This window comes from Ochotona curzoniae, unplaced genomic scaffold (assembly GCF_017591425.1).
Source record: "Ochotona curzoniae isolate NIBS_2020 unplaced genomic scaffold, NIBS_Ocur_1.0 scaffold_4701, whole genome shotgun sequence".
Lineage (NCBI taxonomy): Eukaryota > Metazoa > Chordata > Mammalia > Lagomorpha > Ochotonidae > Ochotona > Ochotona curzoniae.
In genome coordinates this window covers 72,030,139-72,043,576 of record NW_024467122.1, presented here as the reverse complement: position 1 = coordinate 72,043,576, position 13,438 = coordinate 72,030,139, and the positions used below count along the sequence as shown (strand labels likewise).

Sequence of the window (13,438 nt, the reverse complement as noted above, 5' to 3'; positions counted from 1 at the left end):
GTGCTAAGCATTTGGAAATCCATACATGAGGGATCTTCAGAAAGTACATGGAAAATGCAAGGTATGAACAAAGCAAAGAGTCCAAAGTTTTGTCTGCATCCAAATAAATATTTAAAATCCATCAAAAAACATTTTTTTAATAAGTGCCCTCCAGTCGAGGGACTTTGGGTGGGGGCTTGCTGGACCAGTGCTTGAGCCACAGGCCTAGCTGAGAAGGACCTTGGTCCAGGGAGTGAAGAGGCCAGATGTGATATGATCAGAGTGGCATTTTAGGAGGTGAAATTGACTTGAACCCCACTTCCCTCCCTGCCTTGCCTCTGGGTCTCCTCCTGGCTCCTCTGTGGTATGAGAGCCTGCTGTGTGCTCTGGTTTTTCTGTGCCCCAGGAGTCTGAGCTGGAACCCCCTCAGAGGCCATGCCCCCCCGGCCCCCATGTTTGGGACCTGGTGCCCTCCAGACTCCTCCCTTGTGCTCCTGCTGTTGTGTTCAGAGACCAAACATCCTACTCACCATCCAGGAGACCCACCCCATGTCCCAGATTTCTTTCCCACATCCCAGGCGACAAGTGCTGGCTCCCTGGTCCGTGAAATTGCCCACCTCCTCTGGGACTGACGGCGTTTGGGTGTGTGGTGGTGGGGTATGGACCCATAGACTCTCAGAGGCAGAGAGGACCCGGACCCCATTATCCAGTGTGTGCATGAGACAGCCGCAGAAGGCTGAAGAGTGGCTGTGAGCTGCCTGAGCTCTAGGGCTCTGACTGGACAGTGTTCCTGGCACCAAACCTGGGTGCGTCTCACCCTTCCCTTCTCTTCCTCGTTCTCATTCAAACTCCAGCTGCTCTGTCAAGCGCAACCATTAGATCTTTCTTCCAATTCGTGCCTCTCCCAGTATTGCAGGGAGAAAATGAACAACCGCTAGATTTTTCACCTGGTCGTCTCACCTGCCGCTTGCGACTCCCTACTCCCAGCAAAGTCAGACCTAAGACCCCAGACAGCTCCCTGGGCAGCCCTGCTGCAGCTCTGGGAGCGCCTGATTCTGTAGGTGTCTAAATCAGGACAGGTAGGGTCTGGGCAATCAGGAAAGTCTTCCTGTAGGAGGTGGAGCTGACAAGTCCTTGAAGTGGAGTAGCAGAAACAGTTTGGGCTGGAATGAGGCTTGCTCACGGGGAGTGGGAGTGGGGAGGCACCACCACCTGAGTCATTAGGGGCCCTGGCTGGAGGTATCTCCATGGTAGAACCAGCTCCTCTGCTTTGGCAAAGGCACACAGAGTCCTCCCCACGCCCCCTGGGGAAGCCTGGGGGAGAAGCAAAGCTGGTTCCGGGCAGCTCAGAGCTGCTGGAGTCACAGGGTTTGTGTGGGCCAGGGCCAGGGCCCTCCCCTCCACCAGCAGTGGGGGCGCGCCCTGCTTCTGGGTTCCCTGAGATGGGGAGGATGGCGCCACCCACTTCCCAGGCCACGTGCACCTGCCCCACCCCAGGCTTGCCCTCTCCAGGCAGGAAACACGTTCTGAATACCCGAGAGAGGTTTTTTTTTTTTTTCCTGAGGGACATACTTTTGTTTTTAAGTCACGTGGGACCCTGCCCTTTGCCAGGTGTGGCTGCCCACGCCCCAAAACAGGATCTGTTCCTCCCAGGGTCTCTCCAAAGTCACTATGCTCGGGCTCCCCGACTTCAGCTCTAGATAAACCAGCATTTTGCAAACAGTGGGTCATGGGTGGAAAAAAAAAAAAAGATGTTAAGTAATAGAAGAAAATTTACTGTGAGCTGCCTCCTCAGCCAGGCACACCTCATGGCACCCTGAGGTGCCGGCTGGGAGGCTGCCTCTTGCTGTGGGTCTGTGGGTCAGACCCCTGGCCTGCAAACACCCAGAGCCTTGGCTTCTGTCTCCAAGGCATCTGGCGAGGGTTCTGCCAGCCACCGCAGCTGTGAAGCAGAACTGTAGGATTGATAAGCAACAAAATCACAAGTATCTCTCCTCTCTCTCACCCCCTGTCTGAAACCGGGTCTCCAACAGTTTGGCCTTCTAGCTAGAAATGGAATCTGCAACAGGGGATGGCCCATTTAAAAGCTGACCTATTTAGAGCCCACACGCACTGAAAAAAAAAAAAAACCCGGGGTCAATCGAATTTGAGTCTTCTCTTCTGTGCAAAGTCTGGGACCTGAACACTAAATTGGACAAGGGGGAAAACAAAGCTACAAGAATTTTGGGTTCCTGCTCAGTGAAGGGAAAGGAAATCCGGGCTCAAGGTTAGTGTGAAAGTAAAACCAGGCAGGGTGTGCTCCTAGCAAAGCAACCTGGTTCGCCAACAGGTGTTACGGGAACAGTCTTCCCTTAACTTCCTAATGGTGGCCTTGGTGGCCTCTTGGCTAAGCTGCCTTGGGGCCCCATGCTGTGGCTAGGTGCATCAGCAAGATGCCTGCGCATAGAAGGGCAGGCAAGTGGCCCTTTTCCCGGTGGAGGGTGCCCTGGACACGTGATTCCCTGCGTTCCAGTCCTCGGAGGAAGCGGAAGCTCCGAGGAGCATGCTAGGCTCATAAATAGAGGTTCTGGCGCTGCGCCAGGTCTGCCTACCTTCTGTCCACCTCTCCAGATCGCCTCAGGAAGTGCTGGGAAAACAAAGCATCCTTTCACTGCCCGTTTCTCTCCTCTCCAACTCTGGCTGCTTCCTTAGAGGCACGTGAGCCGGGGGCGGCACCACCACCCTGGGGTCCTTGGAGCTAGCTCTGCCCCCAAAGTCCCCCTTGTCTGCCCTGAGCGTGCCTGTCTTCTGGCAGAGGCATTTGAAAAGTGCCCTTTTCCCAGCTTCCATCCTCCTGCTGCCCGTCTGTCTCCTCCCAGCCAGCCACCACCCCTTGTGCTGCTGTCAGATTCTCCCTCCCCCGCCGTGTGCCGTCAGCCAGCAGGGCATGTGTACACAGGGCTGCAGACCAGGTCAGTTGGCACACATACAGCTGCCCTGCCTCCTGGGGCCCAGGCTTGCCACGTCGTGGTGGTGGTGGCGGGGCTTGCTTGTTCAAGGTAATGTGTGTGCAGCATTGGTTCGCCTCCTGGTGCTGTCCAAGACCCTGCCGCCTCATGGGTCCCCAGCCCCACACCTGGCATGGTGTGCGCTGCTACTAGTCTGATTACGAGGAAGGACAATCGCTGACCTCTAGGAGGCTTGGGTGCTTAATATACGATTAAATGATTCATCCAGCAGCTGCCTGCCACCCTGGGATTCTCAAGCTGGGGGTATGCGAGGCGTCTCAGCCGGAGCGGGGCGAGGCTTGAGCCAGATTTGTGGGGTGGATAGGTTGGGGGAGGAGCCCTGAGATTCGAGGAAGGTGGTAGAGCTTACGCAGAAGACATACGTTGAGGCAATGTTTAGGAACCTAAGTGGTTTTGAAGCATAGGGAAGCCGGGGCTGATTTCCAGGCTGGTGTTTGCACTATGTGGGTTCCACAGATGCTGGTGACGACCTTGGTGGCAGAGGCAGAAGCACATACGTGGGAGCTGGTCAGATCCTTGGCGTCGTCCGGTAGCCCAGTCTGCCTTCTAACCACGTCCATTCCCATGGTCACACAAACCTCATCTGGAGGCAAACACGGTCTCAGAAATGACTGGAGGTGACCAAGGTACAACGTGGGAATGGACAGGAGAGCTCCAGTTTTGAATTTGGCGAGTTGTCCCTCTGAGTAAGGAGTGTACATTGCGTTTGATTTGGTCACAGAAGTTTGAGCCAGGGAAATGTCAGAGCCAGGCAGCCTGACATCTGGGGAGCCTTTGGGGCTCCCTGCCCACAGCTCAAGGAATGAAGCACTGGGGCCCATAGAGATTGGTCTCTGGGGGTTTCACAAGCTCCTGGTGCAGGCAGAGTAATTTCGGGTGTCAGACTACGATGGGAGCCACATTTGGGTATTTTTAAATGGTCAGTGGAATTGGAAGCGAGCCGAATCCCAAAGTACAAATTTTCAGGTTAATTTTAACTTTGCATATCACTCACACCCAGGACTTGGCAGGGCAAATGGGCTTTATAAAGTGTGTGTGTGTTTCTTTTTTTAAGCAGAATACCACTCCATAACCCCCAGAAATAAAAGCAAGGTTTTTCATGTGGAAGGGTTAACAGTGGCCATGGGGTGTCCAGGACTGTAGCTGGGCAAGAGGACCTTCGCCCAGTTTTGGACACTTGGTAGGCAGCTCACCTGCACTGCCTTCCCCTTCCCCCACTAGGATGCTGAGAAGAGGCAGTTGGGTGCTGTCTGTGGCATCATGTCTGGGGACTACTGTGTCCTTGGCACGCTAGTGATGATACGCTAAGATAGAGAGGGTGCCGCAGAAGTACTCCATGTACAGGGTGATGGAGTGAGACTTTGTGCATGTGTGTCTTACGCGTGCACATGTGGCACTGAAGTGGACCTGGCAGACACTCCAGAAAGAGCTGATGACTGTTTCTAATAAAGGCCTTAGCAGCCATGGCTTAACACTGTCCCCCAGAGGAGTGGCCTCTGTGATGCCACCAGCCAGGGACTGCCTGAGCTGGCCGGCCCAGAAGCGTAGCTGGTATTTGCTTATAGAATCCCAGGCGGGTTGTGGCCAGGGACAGTCAGCAGGCAGCACTCAGGGTGCCACCCCAGGGCAAAGGCCTTGTCTCCCAGCACTGCAGCCTCCTGTCTTCAACTGATGGTGGTGAGGGGAGAAGCCCTTGACCTGTCCAGGAGAACCACATGTGTCCCGTTCCAGGGCAGCCCAGACTGTATGCTCTTACAGGGACCTGGGAATCCCCAGGGCATCCCAGGGAAGGCAGTAACTAAAACAGACCGTGGGCCTGTTACTGCAGTATTTACAGTAGGAACAGCGTGGGTCTCCCTCTTGCCTGTCCCTCCACTGGCCGTGACCCCTGAGGCTTTGCAGAATCTTTTCCCAGGCTTTCTTACCAGTGACCTTGGGAAGGTGGCTTGACCTAGACATCTGGCCTCTCTAGGGAACTGGATGTCCCCTCCCAGGAAGAAGCTGGGCATGGTGAGAGGCTTGTTGGCTCTGGGAGGGAACAGCCGTCCCCTTGCCAAGCAGTGGTCCTCGGGTACCAGGGTATGGGGAGGAAGGGCAGGCAGCTTCTCTGTTCCCATCTGCTTTTCTTCCAAGTTAACCCTCGGCCCAGTGCAGGGACCTGGCAGGGACTGAAGCAAGGTGACCTGCTCTGAGGGACAAGGGCAGCTGACTGAGGGCAGGCCTGTGCCATGGGAAGCCTCTCTGAGGGGCTCATGCCTTACAAAGGGGTTGGGGGTTGGCGAGGACAGTGCTGAAGGGCCTAGCAAGCAGCCCCAGTGCCACCAGGCATAGTTCCCCGCCCCTCAGAGGTCAGGTCACCCCAGCAGGCTTCTCCAGGCGCCTGGGTACCCTTGCTGGCCTCATTATGTGGAGGCATTTCAAGCTGAAAACTCAGTGCTCTTCCTACCTTCTTCATTCAAGCCCGCTGTCTCGCCTTCAGCTCCGTGTGCCACTAACCACCTCATGCACGCGTTGGTCCTGTCAAGCTCATCAGAAATGAAGGGTTGCAGCACCCAGATGTGGGACGAGGAGAAGGCAGACAGGCAGGCCTGGGCCTCAGCATTCCACTGTGCGCCCCCAGGCATGTGGGTTTCCCTGTCTCCATGTGGGGCTCTGAGAAGCCCAGCCAGGAGCCCCTGCACACCCAAATTCATAAATTAGGGGCTCAGTGACCACACATGGCAAATGCAGCCCAGCACAGAACCTTTCCATCCTTGGGGAATTCTCTAGGATGGCGCTGGGCTGGAAGAGGGAAGTCTGGGAGCAGTCCCTAGAGCTGCCCCCACCCCCCATCCCCTGGGGTGGGGCAGGCCAAGCAGGTGACTGCAGTGACACATGCCAACTGGGGAGCAGGCTGAAGAGCACTTGGCACACACATGGAGGTGACAGGAAGGTGGTGGGCTCTGGGAGTAAGAAGCAGGCAGCTAGCCACCCAGGAGGCAGCAGTGGGGTGAGGTCCAAAGATGCCCCTCCCCTCACAACTGGAGGGGCTTTGGGGAAGTGTGGCTGCGGGGTTGGAATGAGATCACCAGCCTGGCTAAAGGCAGCAGGGGTCAGGGGGTCTATCTCCCATTGGCATCGGTCACTTGCCTGCTCCTGCTGTTGCCCAGCCTGGTGCTGCCCTCTTCAATCAAGCATTGCCAGTGATGGAAAAGCCAAGATGAACGAGGCTGTTATCTGCTGTCCAACAGGGCAGTGATGGAAAAAAGGGCCCTAGTGTCCTCTGTCTCCTCCCCGTCCGCCTCTCCCACGCTGACCTGGCACCTCCCTTCCAGGTGAAAGAGCTTGTCCTGGACAACTGTCGGTCGAATGAAGGCAAAATTGAAGGCCTGACAGATGAATTTGAAGAACTGGAATTCTTGAGTACAATCAACGTCGGCCTCACCTCAGTCGCAAACTTACCAAAGTTAAACAAACTCAAGAAGGTGAGTGTGAGCAGTCGGAAAGGCGACGGGAGGAAGGAGTGGGGAGCGAGGCTCCTGGGATTGAAGGTGGGGCCGCTTAGCAGGTGTTTGAACACCTTTTCTGCCTTGTCTCTCTACCTGCCTCATTCAGCTTGAACTAAGCGATAACAGAATCTCAGGGGGCCTGGAAGTATTGGCAGAAAAGTGTCCGAACCTTACGCATCTAAACTTAAGCGGAAATAAAATTAAAGACCTCAGCACGATAGAGCCCCTGGTAAGTCATCTGGGTGCTCCCCTGGCCCCGATGGGGAGGTGGGAGGGACGAGCCAGTACCCAACGTTCCTGCTCCTCCCCACTTAATCCCTTTGACTCTGTGATGTGCCGTGGGATGGTAGAATCAGAACTGCGATCACTGCTTCATCCCTAGGGGAACTGAGGCCCCTGGAGCTGGCCATGGCCTTTTGCCCACCAGGGAAGCTGGGCTTCCTCCTCCTGCTGTTCGCATTCGGAATCCCCAGCCAGAGGCTGGCTGCCCTGACCCAGAGCCTTGATTGGGGTGGACAAATCCTTTGGTCCCGGTGTGGTGGTGTGGTGGTGGTAGTGGTGGTGGTGGTGGTAACCAGGCTTGAGGCCTCAACAGAGCTGAGCACACCCCAGTCAGCCAAAAGAAAGGGGCGGGCTGTAGGCAGAGTGTGGTCTTGTCCTAGCAGCTGTATGACCGAATTCCTGGGGGTCCGGGAAAATGGGCTGCTGTGTCCCTGATGGGACAGCTGGGGCAGGGAAGCCTGCAGTCAGCATATCTATTGTCAGTACAGCTACAGAGCATCCAGGGGGACACTCAGCCATATCCCCACCCCCACGCTGGGTAACAACAGGGTGGAGCCCTCAGCTTGCCTTGGTAAATTCTGGCCTAACAGGCACCCTGTCTTCCATGGTTGTCCAGGGGGCTTGTCCATGGGCCTGGGCTACAAGGCAGTGAGCTGGTGTTTCTGTGCCAGGCCTTCTAGCATGCACGTGCCATGGAAGTCCCTCCCAGCCCTGCTGTGATCTCAGAGCAGCAGGCAGGACTGTCTAGGTCTGCCTAGAAGTTTTTTGATCCTCATTACTTGATTATACAAGTGCTATGAAGTGCTATGTTGAATAGGGGCTGTGGCAGGGCACTGAGTGTCTCATTCACCATTAGAGATCTCTCTCTCCTTCTCTCTGTGTCTCTGTCCCTCCCTCAGTAGCTTCCCCACACTGGCGTTCGGTGAGATGCCGTGGGAGATGTTAGACAAAGCATGGTTCTGTGCTCCGTCTGCTCACCTGCAGAAGCGGCAGGACATGTCGACTTCCAAAAGGCGCTGGGTTCACCTTAGCAGGTGCAGGAGGAGGACATTTGTTAGCTCAGGGTGCCTCCTCTTCCCCTCCGGCGCTGGAGACAGGGCTGGGTAGATTTCCTGGTTCACACACCAGCAGAGCCTTGGTCCATGGCCAGCTGGTCACTGCTAAGGCAAAAGCTACACTTGCAGAATCAAAGTGCACTTGGTGGGTGCAGCTTTAACCATCATCAAGTCCAAGCCCCATCTTCCAAATGAGTCCGCTGAGGTCGACAGCCCAGGGCTGGTGAAGAGCTGAGCCTGACCTAGGTTTCCTGTCACCCACTGCCTCTTGCCCACCCTCTCTGTCCCACCACCTGCAAATTGCTCACTCTTGACTCTGTTTTGCCACCTACAGAAAAAGTTAGAAAACCTCAAGAGCTTAGACCTTTTCAATTGCGAGGTGACCAACCTGAACGACTACCGGGAAAACGTGTTTGAGCTCCTCCCGCAGCTCACGTACCTCGATGGCTACGACCGGGATGACAAGGAGGCCTCCGACTCAGATGCCGAGGGCTACGTGGAGGGCCTGGATGACGACGAGGAGGAGGAGGATGAGGAGGACGAGGAGGATGGTGAGTGGCCAAAGTGGAGAGCTGTGGGGACTCAGCTGGAGAATGGGATGCAGGAACCGCAAGAGGCGCCCTGAGAGCCTGCAGCTGCAATGGTCACTTCCCTGTAGGCCAGCTCCCCACAGTCCCCCGCATGTCTCCCTCATTTGCAGAGCATCCTGGGAAGGGAGGTTCTCCATATGTCTGTAGTGTACCCCAGCTTCTTTGTATATGGGGGGAGGAGGGAGAATCCTAGGTGGTGGCAGGACTGAGCCAAGGGACTGGGGCCCCATGGTGGCTGCCACCCACAGGACCACATGGCCAGCACCTAGAGTGCCTGCTCAGGTACTCTGGGGACCCCAAGGATTGAAAATGAGGAAGGCTGCAGGGCTCCCTGGCAGCGCTGCCAGGAGGCAGAAACTTCTGGAAGAACACAAGGGGAAACCTGCAGGGCAGCTTGGTTGGCTGAAGGGCTCAAGAAGCAGCCACCTGCCACGCTGCTCAGGCACAGAGCTGGGTTTGCACAGTAGAGGAGCAGGGTCTTGCAGATAAGCAGGGACCTGGGCCAGCGTTGGACCTGGCTCTGCAGTGACTTGGGTGTGTGTACTTGACCAAGATGGGTTCCTCCTGTCTTAGATTCCTTGCTGTGAAATCAAGAAGTCTGGCTACGCCCCCTCCACTCTTACCCCCCCCCCCCCAAAAAAAAAAGAAAACCATCTTGGCTTTCCTGGGTACCCGCTCCCTGACGAAGTCTGTAGCTTTGGAGGCCTTGGGAGGAGAAGGGCTCCTATCCCAGTCCCTGCTGGCCCTGAATCCTCGAATCTGCCCTTGGGCTTAAATGGGCCTGGGGGAGAGGTGCTGCGGGGCTGTGCTGTGTGAGCCAGGCCAGCTCACCACCAGTCCTGTCCCCTTCACACAGAAGAGTTGTTTGACGAAGACGCTCAGGTAGTGGAAGACGAGGAGGACGAGGACGAGGAGGAGGAGGGCGAAGAGGAGGACGTGAGTGGAGAGGAGGAGGTGAGGAGGGGTGCTGGATAGGATCCATTTAACGGGGCCGGTTTGCAGGAGGTTTGGGGAGGGTGGCTGGGGAGTGAGGAAGAAGATGATGGGGGCAAGAATTCACCTGCTAAAGGTGGGTCTGGCTTTTCCTTCCTCGCCAATGAGTCTGTTAGAAAAGGACAGAGTCCACGTGCCCCCTTCCAGCTTCCACGGAGTTCGGGGGCGGGTGGGGGGGAGCAGCAGCAGGAGACAGTGCTGCCTCCAGTCAGGGGAAGGGGAGATGGTACCCCTTGGGGTGGCCCGAACCTGGAGGGGAGGTGGCCGTGAGGGTGGCAGAGTACAGAGGCGGAGAGCGTGGTGCAGGCTGCTTCCCATTCCCCGCCCACCCCCACACACACGCACGTACACACACACTTGGAGTGTGCACTGGACCTCCTTGTACCTGTCCCTTTGTAAAGTAGGGCTCCCAGTGCCTTCCTCACTGGGCCACTGAGAGGATAGGACATGAGGAAGCTGCTCTGAGGCGGCATTTGGCAAAGTGTGAGTTTGGCCACCTGCTGTGGACACCATGCCCTCCTCCACGCTCCTGCCCTGCCTCCCCCATCCCCTACAATGCACCTGGGCTTTGTTACTGTCAATATTCGGTCTCGGTGTCGTGGAGTCATATTCTATAACTTGCTCAGAAGTGCACCAGCTCTAGAAAGGTTTAACAGGACAGTGGCCCAAGCAGGTGCCTGCGTGTCCCTCTTGCACACCCCCTCCGCTCCCTGTTTCCTGTCCCTCCCTGGAGGACACAGACATCCGCTGTGGCACAGACTTGGCTCAGACGCAGCCTCCCCGCCAGCCCAGTCCAGCCCGACCCCACTCGACCCGGCCCCGGCTAGTGTCCCCAGGCTGGCACACATACAACAGCTGTTGAGAGGGGCTTGGACCATCTTGTTCTCCCTCCACAGTCCCTTCTGCAGGGTCACAGGCAGGCACTGCCCTCCCCCAGCTGGACAGGCCAGTGAGTTGTGCTGTGGCTGATGGACTAGTGGCCTTGCCCTTCCTGTCACGAGCGTGACAGCGTGCGGGCTTGTTTTGTGGCTGTAATCTCAGTGACCATCTGCACGCTTCTAGGGTGGGGGAACTCAAAAAGGCGTGTGTGCATACACACACACACACACACACACACGCTCTCTCTCTCTCTCTCAGCCTCAGCAGGCAGGCAGGCAGGCAGGCAGGCGAGGGTGCTATCTGATGACAGTACCGAAGGATGTTTCTCTTCATGTAATGCAATCTGTTGCCAAGGACTTTGCAGCCAGGGGCCGCAGGGTTCACCACCCAGGGATGCCGCGCGTGTGTGTGTGTGTGTGTGTGTGTGTGTGTGTGTGTGTGTCTGTGTGTTGTGGGGAAGCCACACCCCTGGCTGAATCCTGAGCAGGTTGGAGTGGGGGAGGGCTACAGACAGCCTCTGGGGCCTTGACTACACCACTGCAGGGACTGAAGAGGGGGAGGCAGCGGCTGATCCTGAGCCTCAAGACCAGACTGAGGACGGACGGATGAGAGAAAGGCTGGCCTACTTTGCACAGTGGGGGAATCTGCTCAGGCCAGCAGCTCTCTGCCTGCTTGCCTCCCTCCAAGGGTCTTCAGGGCCCATGTCCCCAGTCCAGGCATGCGATCACAGGTGCCCTGCAGCTTGCACACCCGGGGCACCGAGCTCAGAATTGATGCTGGGCTGTGACCTAGAGGCAGCAGGCCTGGGCTGGGGATCCCGGAGGCCTAGGGCTGGCAGCCATCCTTCCGTGCTCCCTGCATGCAGGATCGTAGTCCACCCCAGCACACTGTGACTTTCTGGTGTCATGTTTTCTCCTAGGAGGATGAGGAAGGTTACAACGACGGGGAAGTGGATGAGGAGGAAGAGGAAGATGCTGGCGGTATGACGGCCTTTCCCTCTAGGCTCCCAGCAGCCTGGCCATGCCCAACACTGGCTCACCCCACCCTCACCCCAGCCCCACCTTGCCTTGGGTTGCCCCAGCTGGTGGGTGGAGTGACGAAGACAGGATGGGGGTCTAACAGAAATCCTTGCCCTTGCAGAGGAAGAAAGGGGTCAGAAGCGGAAACGAGACCCCGAAGACGAAGGGGAAGAGGACGACTGAGCGGAATCACTATTTTGAAAAAAATTCCTATTGTGATTTGACTGTTTTTACCCGTCTCCCCTCCCCCCTCCTCCAAATCCTGCCCCCCTGAAACTTATTTTTTTCTGATTGTAACGTTGCCGTGGGAACGAGAGGGGAACCGTGTACTGGGGGTCGCGGGGGGGGGGGCGGGAGGGGTGGAATAAAAGACTATTTTTACTGCCATCCTTTATTTTTTCCCCCTCCTCTTCCTTTGTGTCTGGTTTCGTCCCTGTAAGTACACACCGACTAAGCATCTGTCCCCCTCCGATGCCATGGGCTGGGACATTTCCTGGTGGGTCCCGGGTCCCTGGAGTTGGCAGAGGGATGGGGCACTAGACCTCAATCCATTTACTCTGAGCCCTGGAGGGCCCAGGCCTGAAGCTGTGTCTGTTCAAGTCTAGCTCTGGTCCTCGCAATTTCCCTGCAGTTCTTGGGTTGTAAACAGTGGTCTGCAGGCAGGTGGATTTGGCATGGGTTCCAGGGCTCTTCCCTGTCGTTCCACTTCCCTGGTCCCTTGCCCAGAGGGTGGCGGGCTCCTGTCGCTGCTGAGACGACACAGTGTCCTGAGGGCTGGGGGACAGGACACCAAACCCAGCGGCCGTGAGCTGGAATGGCAAATAAACTGGACCTGGTAGCATTCACCTGCCGACATCTGTCTGTCGGCAACATCAAGAAAACTGGCCTGTGTTTTTCTGGAAGGTGCCGGAACCCGTGATTTTAGATGGTGGAGTTCTCCCATGCATCCATGGCCGTGCCCAGAACATGGTGGCAGGCTTGTACACAGGAGACACGGCAGGTCTGGTTTGCTTTGAGATTTTTGTTGTTTCTTCTGTATACCTGAGCACGGAAAAGCTAACGTGAAATTGTATTTTCTTACCTAGTAGGGACCGGAAATGACTGCGGATTCCTAGCTCATGTCCTTGTGTGTTCATGTTCCTCCCACGGTCGCTGTAAGCAGTGCTGTGTCCTTTCTAACCCATGTTCCATCCAACTCTTGTACAAGCAGCCTGTGCCCCGGGTTCTCTCCTGCCCCTCAGAAGAGCCAAACTTTTGAGTTTTACATGTTTGTCATTGATAAATTTCAATAAATCTTTTTATACAATTTTTGGGGGATGGCTTCTTTTGAGTCCAGTAGGAGGCCACGGAGCTAGTGTGAGATGAATCCTGGAAAAGCTGCTAGCTCGGGGTTGGTAGGTAAGGGGGAAAGGGATCAGGCAGCACTTTTTTTTTGTTTGTTTATAGGAAGGGCTTGTAGGGACTAGACCCTGATCCTAGTATCTGTGATCCCTAAGTAGGGTTCAGTGGTGTGTCCTCAGGAGAGAGATGGCGGACTGGAATACAAGCAGGAAAGATGCCAAGAGTCGCTTGAAAACACACACTGGAGCAACAAAACCTTGGACCCATTGCTGAACTAACCATGTTTTGAATCTTCACTGTTTTGTTTTTCATGCTGTACAAAAAGAATGTATGCTAAAACTCAGGAATGTATAAAGCAAATTATTTCACAAACTCAGAGATTCATAAATGGTGTTTTTATTTTTCTACTTTTTTTTTTTTAACTGTCATGGTGACCATTTCTGTCCATCCCTAAAAGGTTTGCATAAGCGCCCGTGGCCACATCACAGACCCTTAACTTGCACTGGTTAGTTTGGATAGTTCTTTAGCATGCCATATTTTTCAGGCTCATGGATGAGTTTGCACTGTGCTCTCCAGCAGGGCTATGCCCACTTTTCCTCTTGTGTTTGCACAGATGAGGGTACATCAGTTTGTGGGGGAATGGAATTTAAAGATCATATTAGAGGCACAGAAGGCGAAGCTGCCTCTTGGGAGGCTCACATCACAGTGCCTGGTTCATTTTCAGGCTAGTTAGCGCTTCCCACCCAGCTTCCTGCTCATGTGCCTGGGAAGGCAATGGAAGAGGGTCCAAGTGCTTGGGCCCCT

The 13,438-nt window shown here is 55.6% G+C and overlaps 1 protein-coding gene across 3 annotated transcripts in view; it reads left to right on the top strand.

Annotated features, from left to right (window-relative positions):
* The window catches only part of ANP32A (acidic nuclear phosphoprotein 32 family member A), a 31,359-nt gene extending 19,164 nt beyond the window's left edge, over window positions 1-12,195 (top strand). Inside the window, exons 2-7 of one of the 3 annotated variants that reach the window (XM_040970105.1) lie at window positions 6,302-6,451; window positions 6,582-6,704; window positions 8,147-8,363; window positions 9,277-9,356; window positions 11,194-11,254; window positions 11,415-12,195. In XM_040970105.1, the coding sequence (XP_040826039.1) occupies window positions 6,302-6,451; window positions 6,582-6,704; window positions 8,147-8,363; window positions 9,277-9,356; window positions 11,194-11,254; window positions 11,415-11,476 (693 nt within the window). In that variant the 3' untranslated portion in view covers window positions 11,477-12,195. Of the gene's footprint in view, window positions 1-6,301; window positions 6,452-6,581; window positions 6,705-8,146; window positions 8,364-9,258; window positions 9,357-11,193; window positions 11,255-11,414 lie in introns of all 3 variants that reach the window. The other 2 variants (XM_040970104.1, XM_040970103.1) reach the window with 2 other exon arrangements.
* Window positions 12,196-13,438: the final 1,243 nt, after the last annotated feature.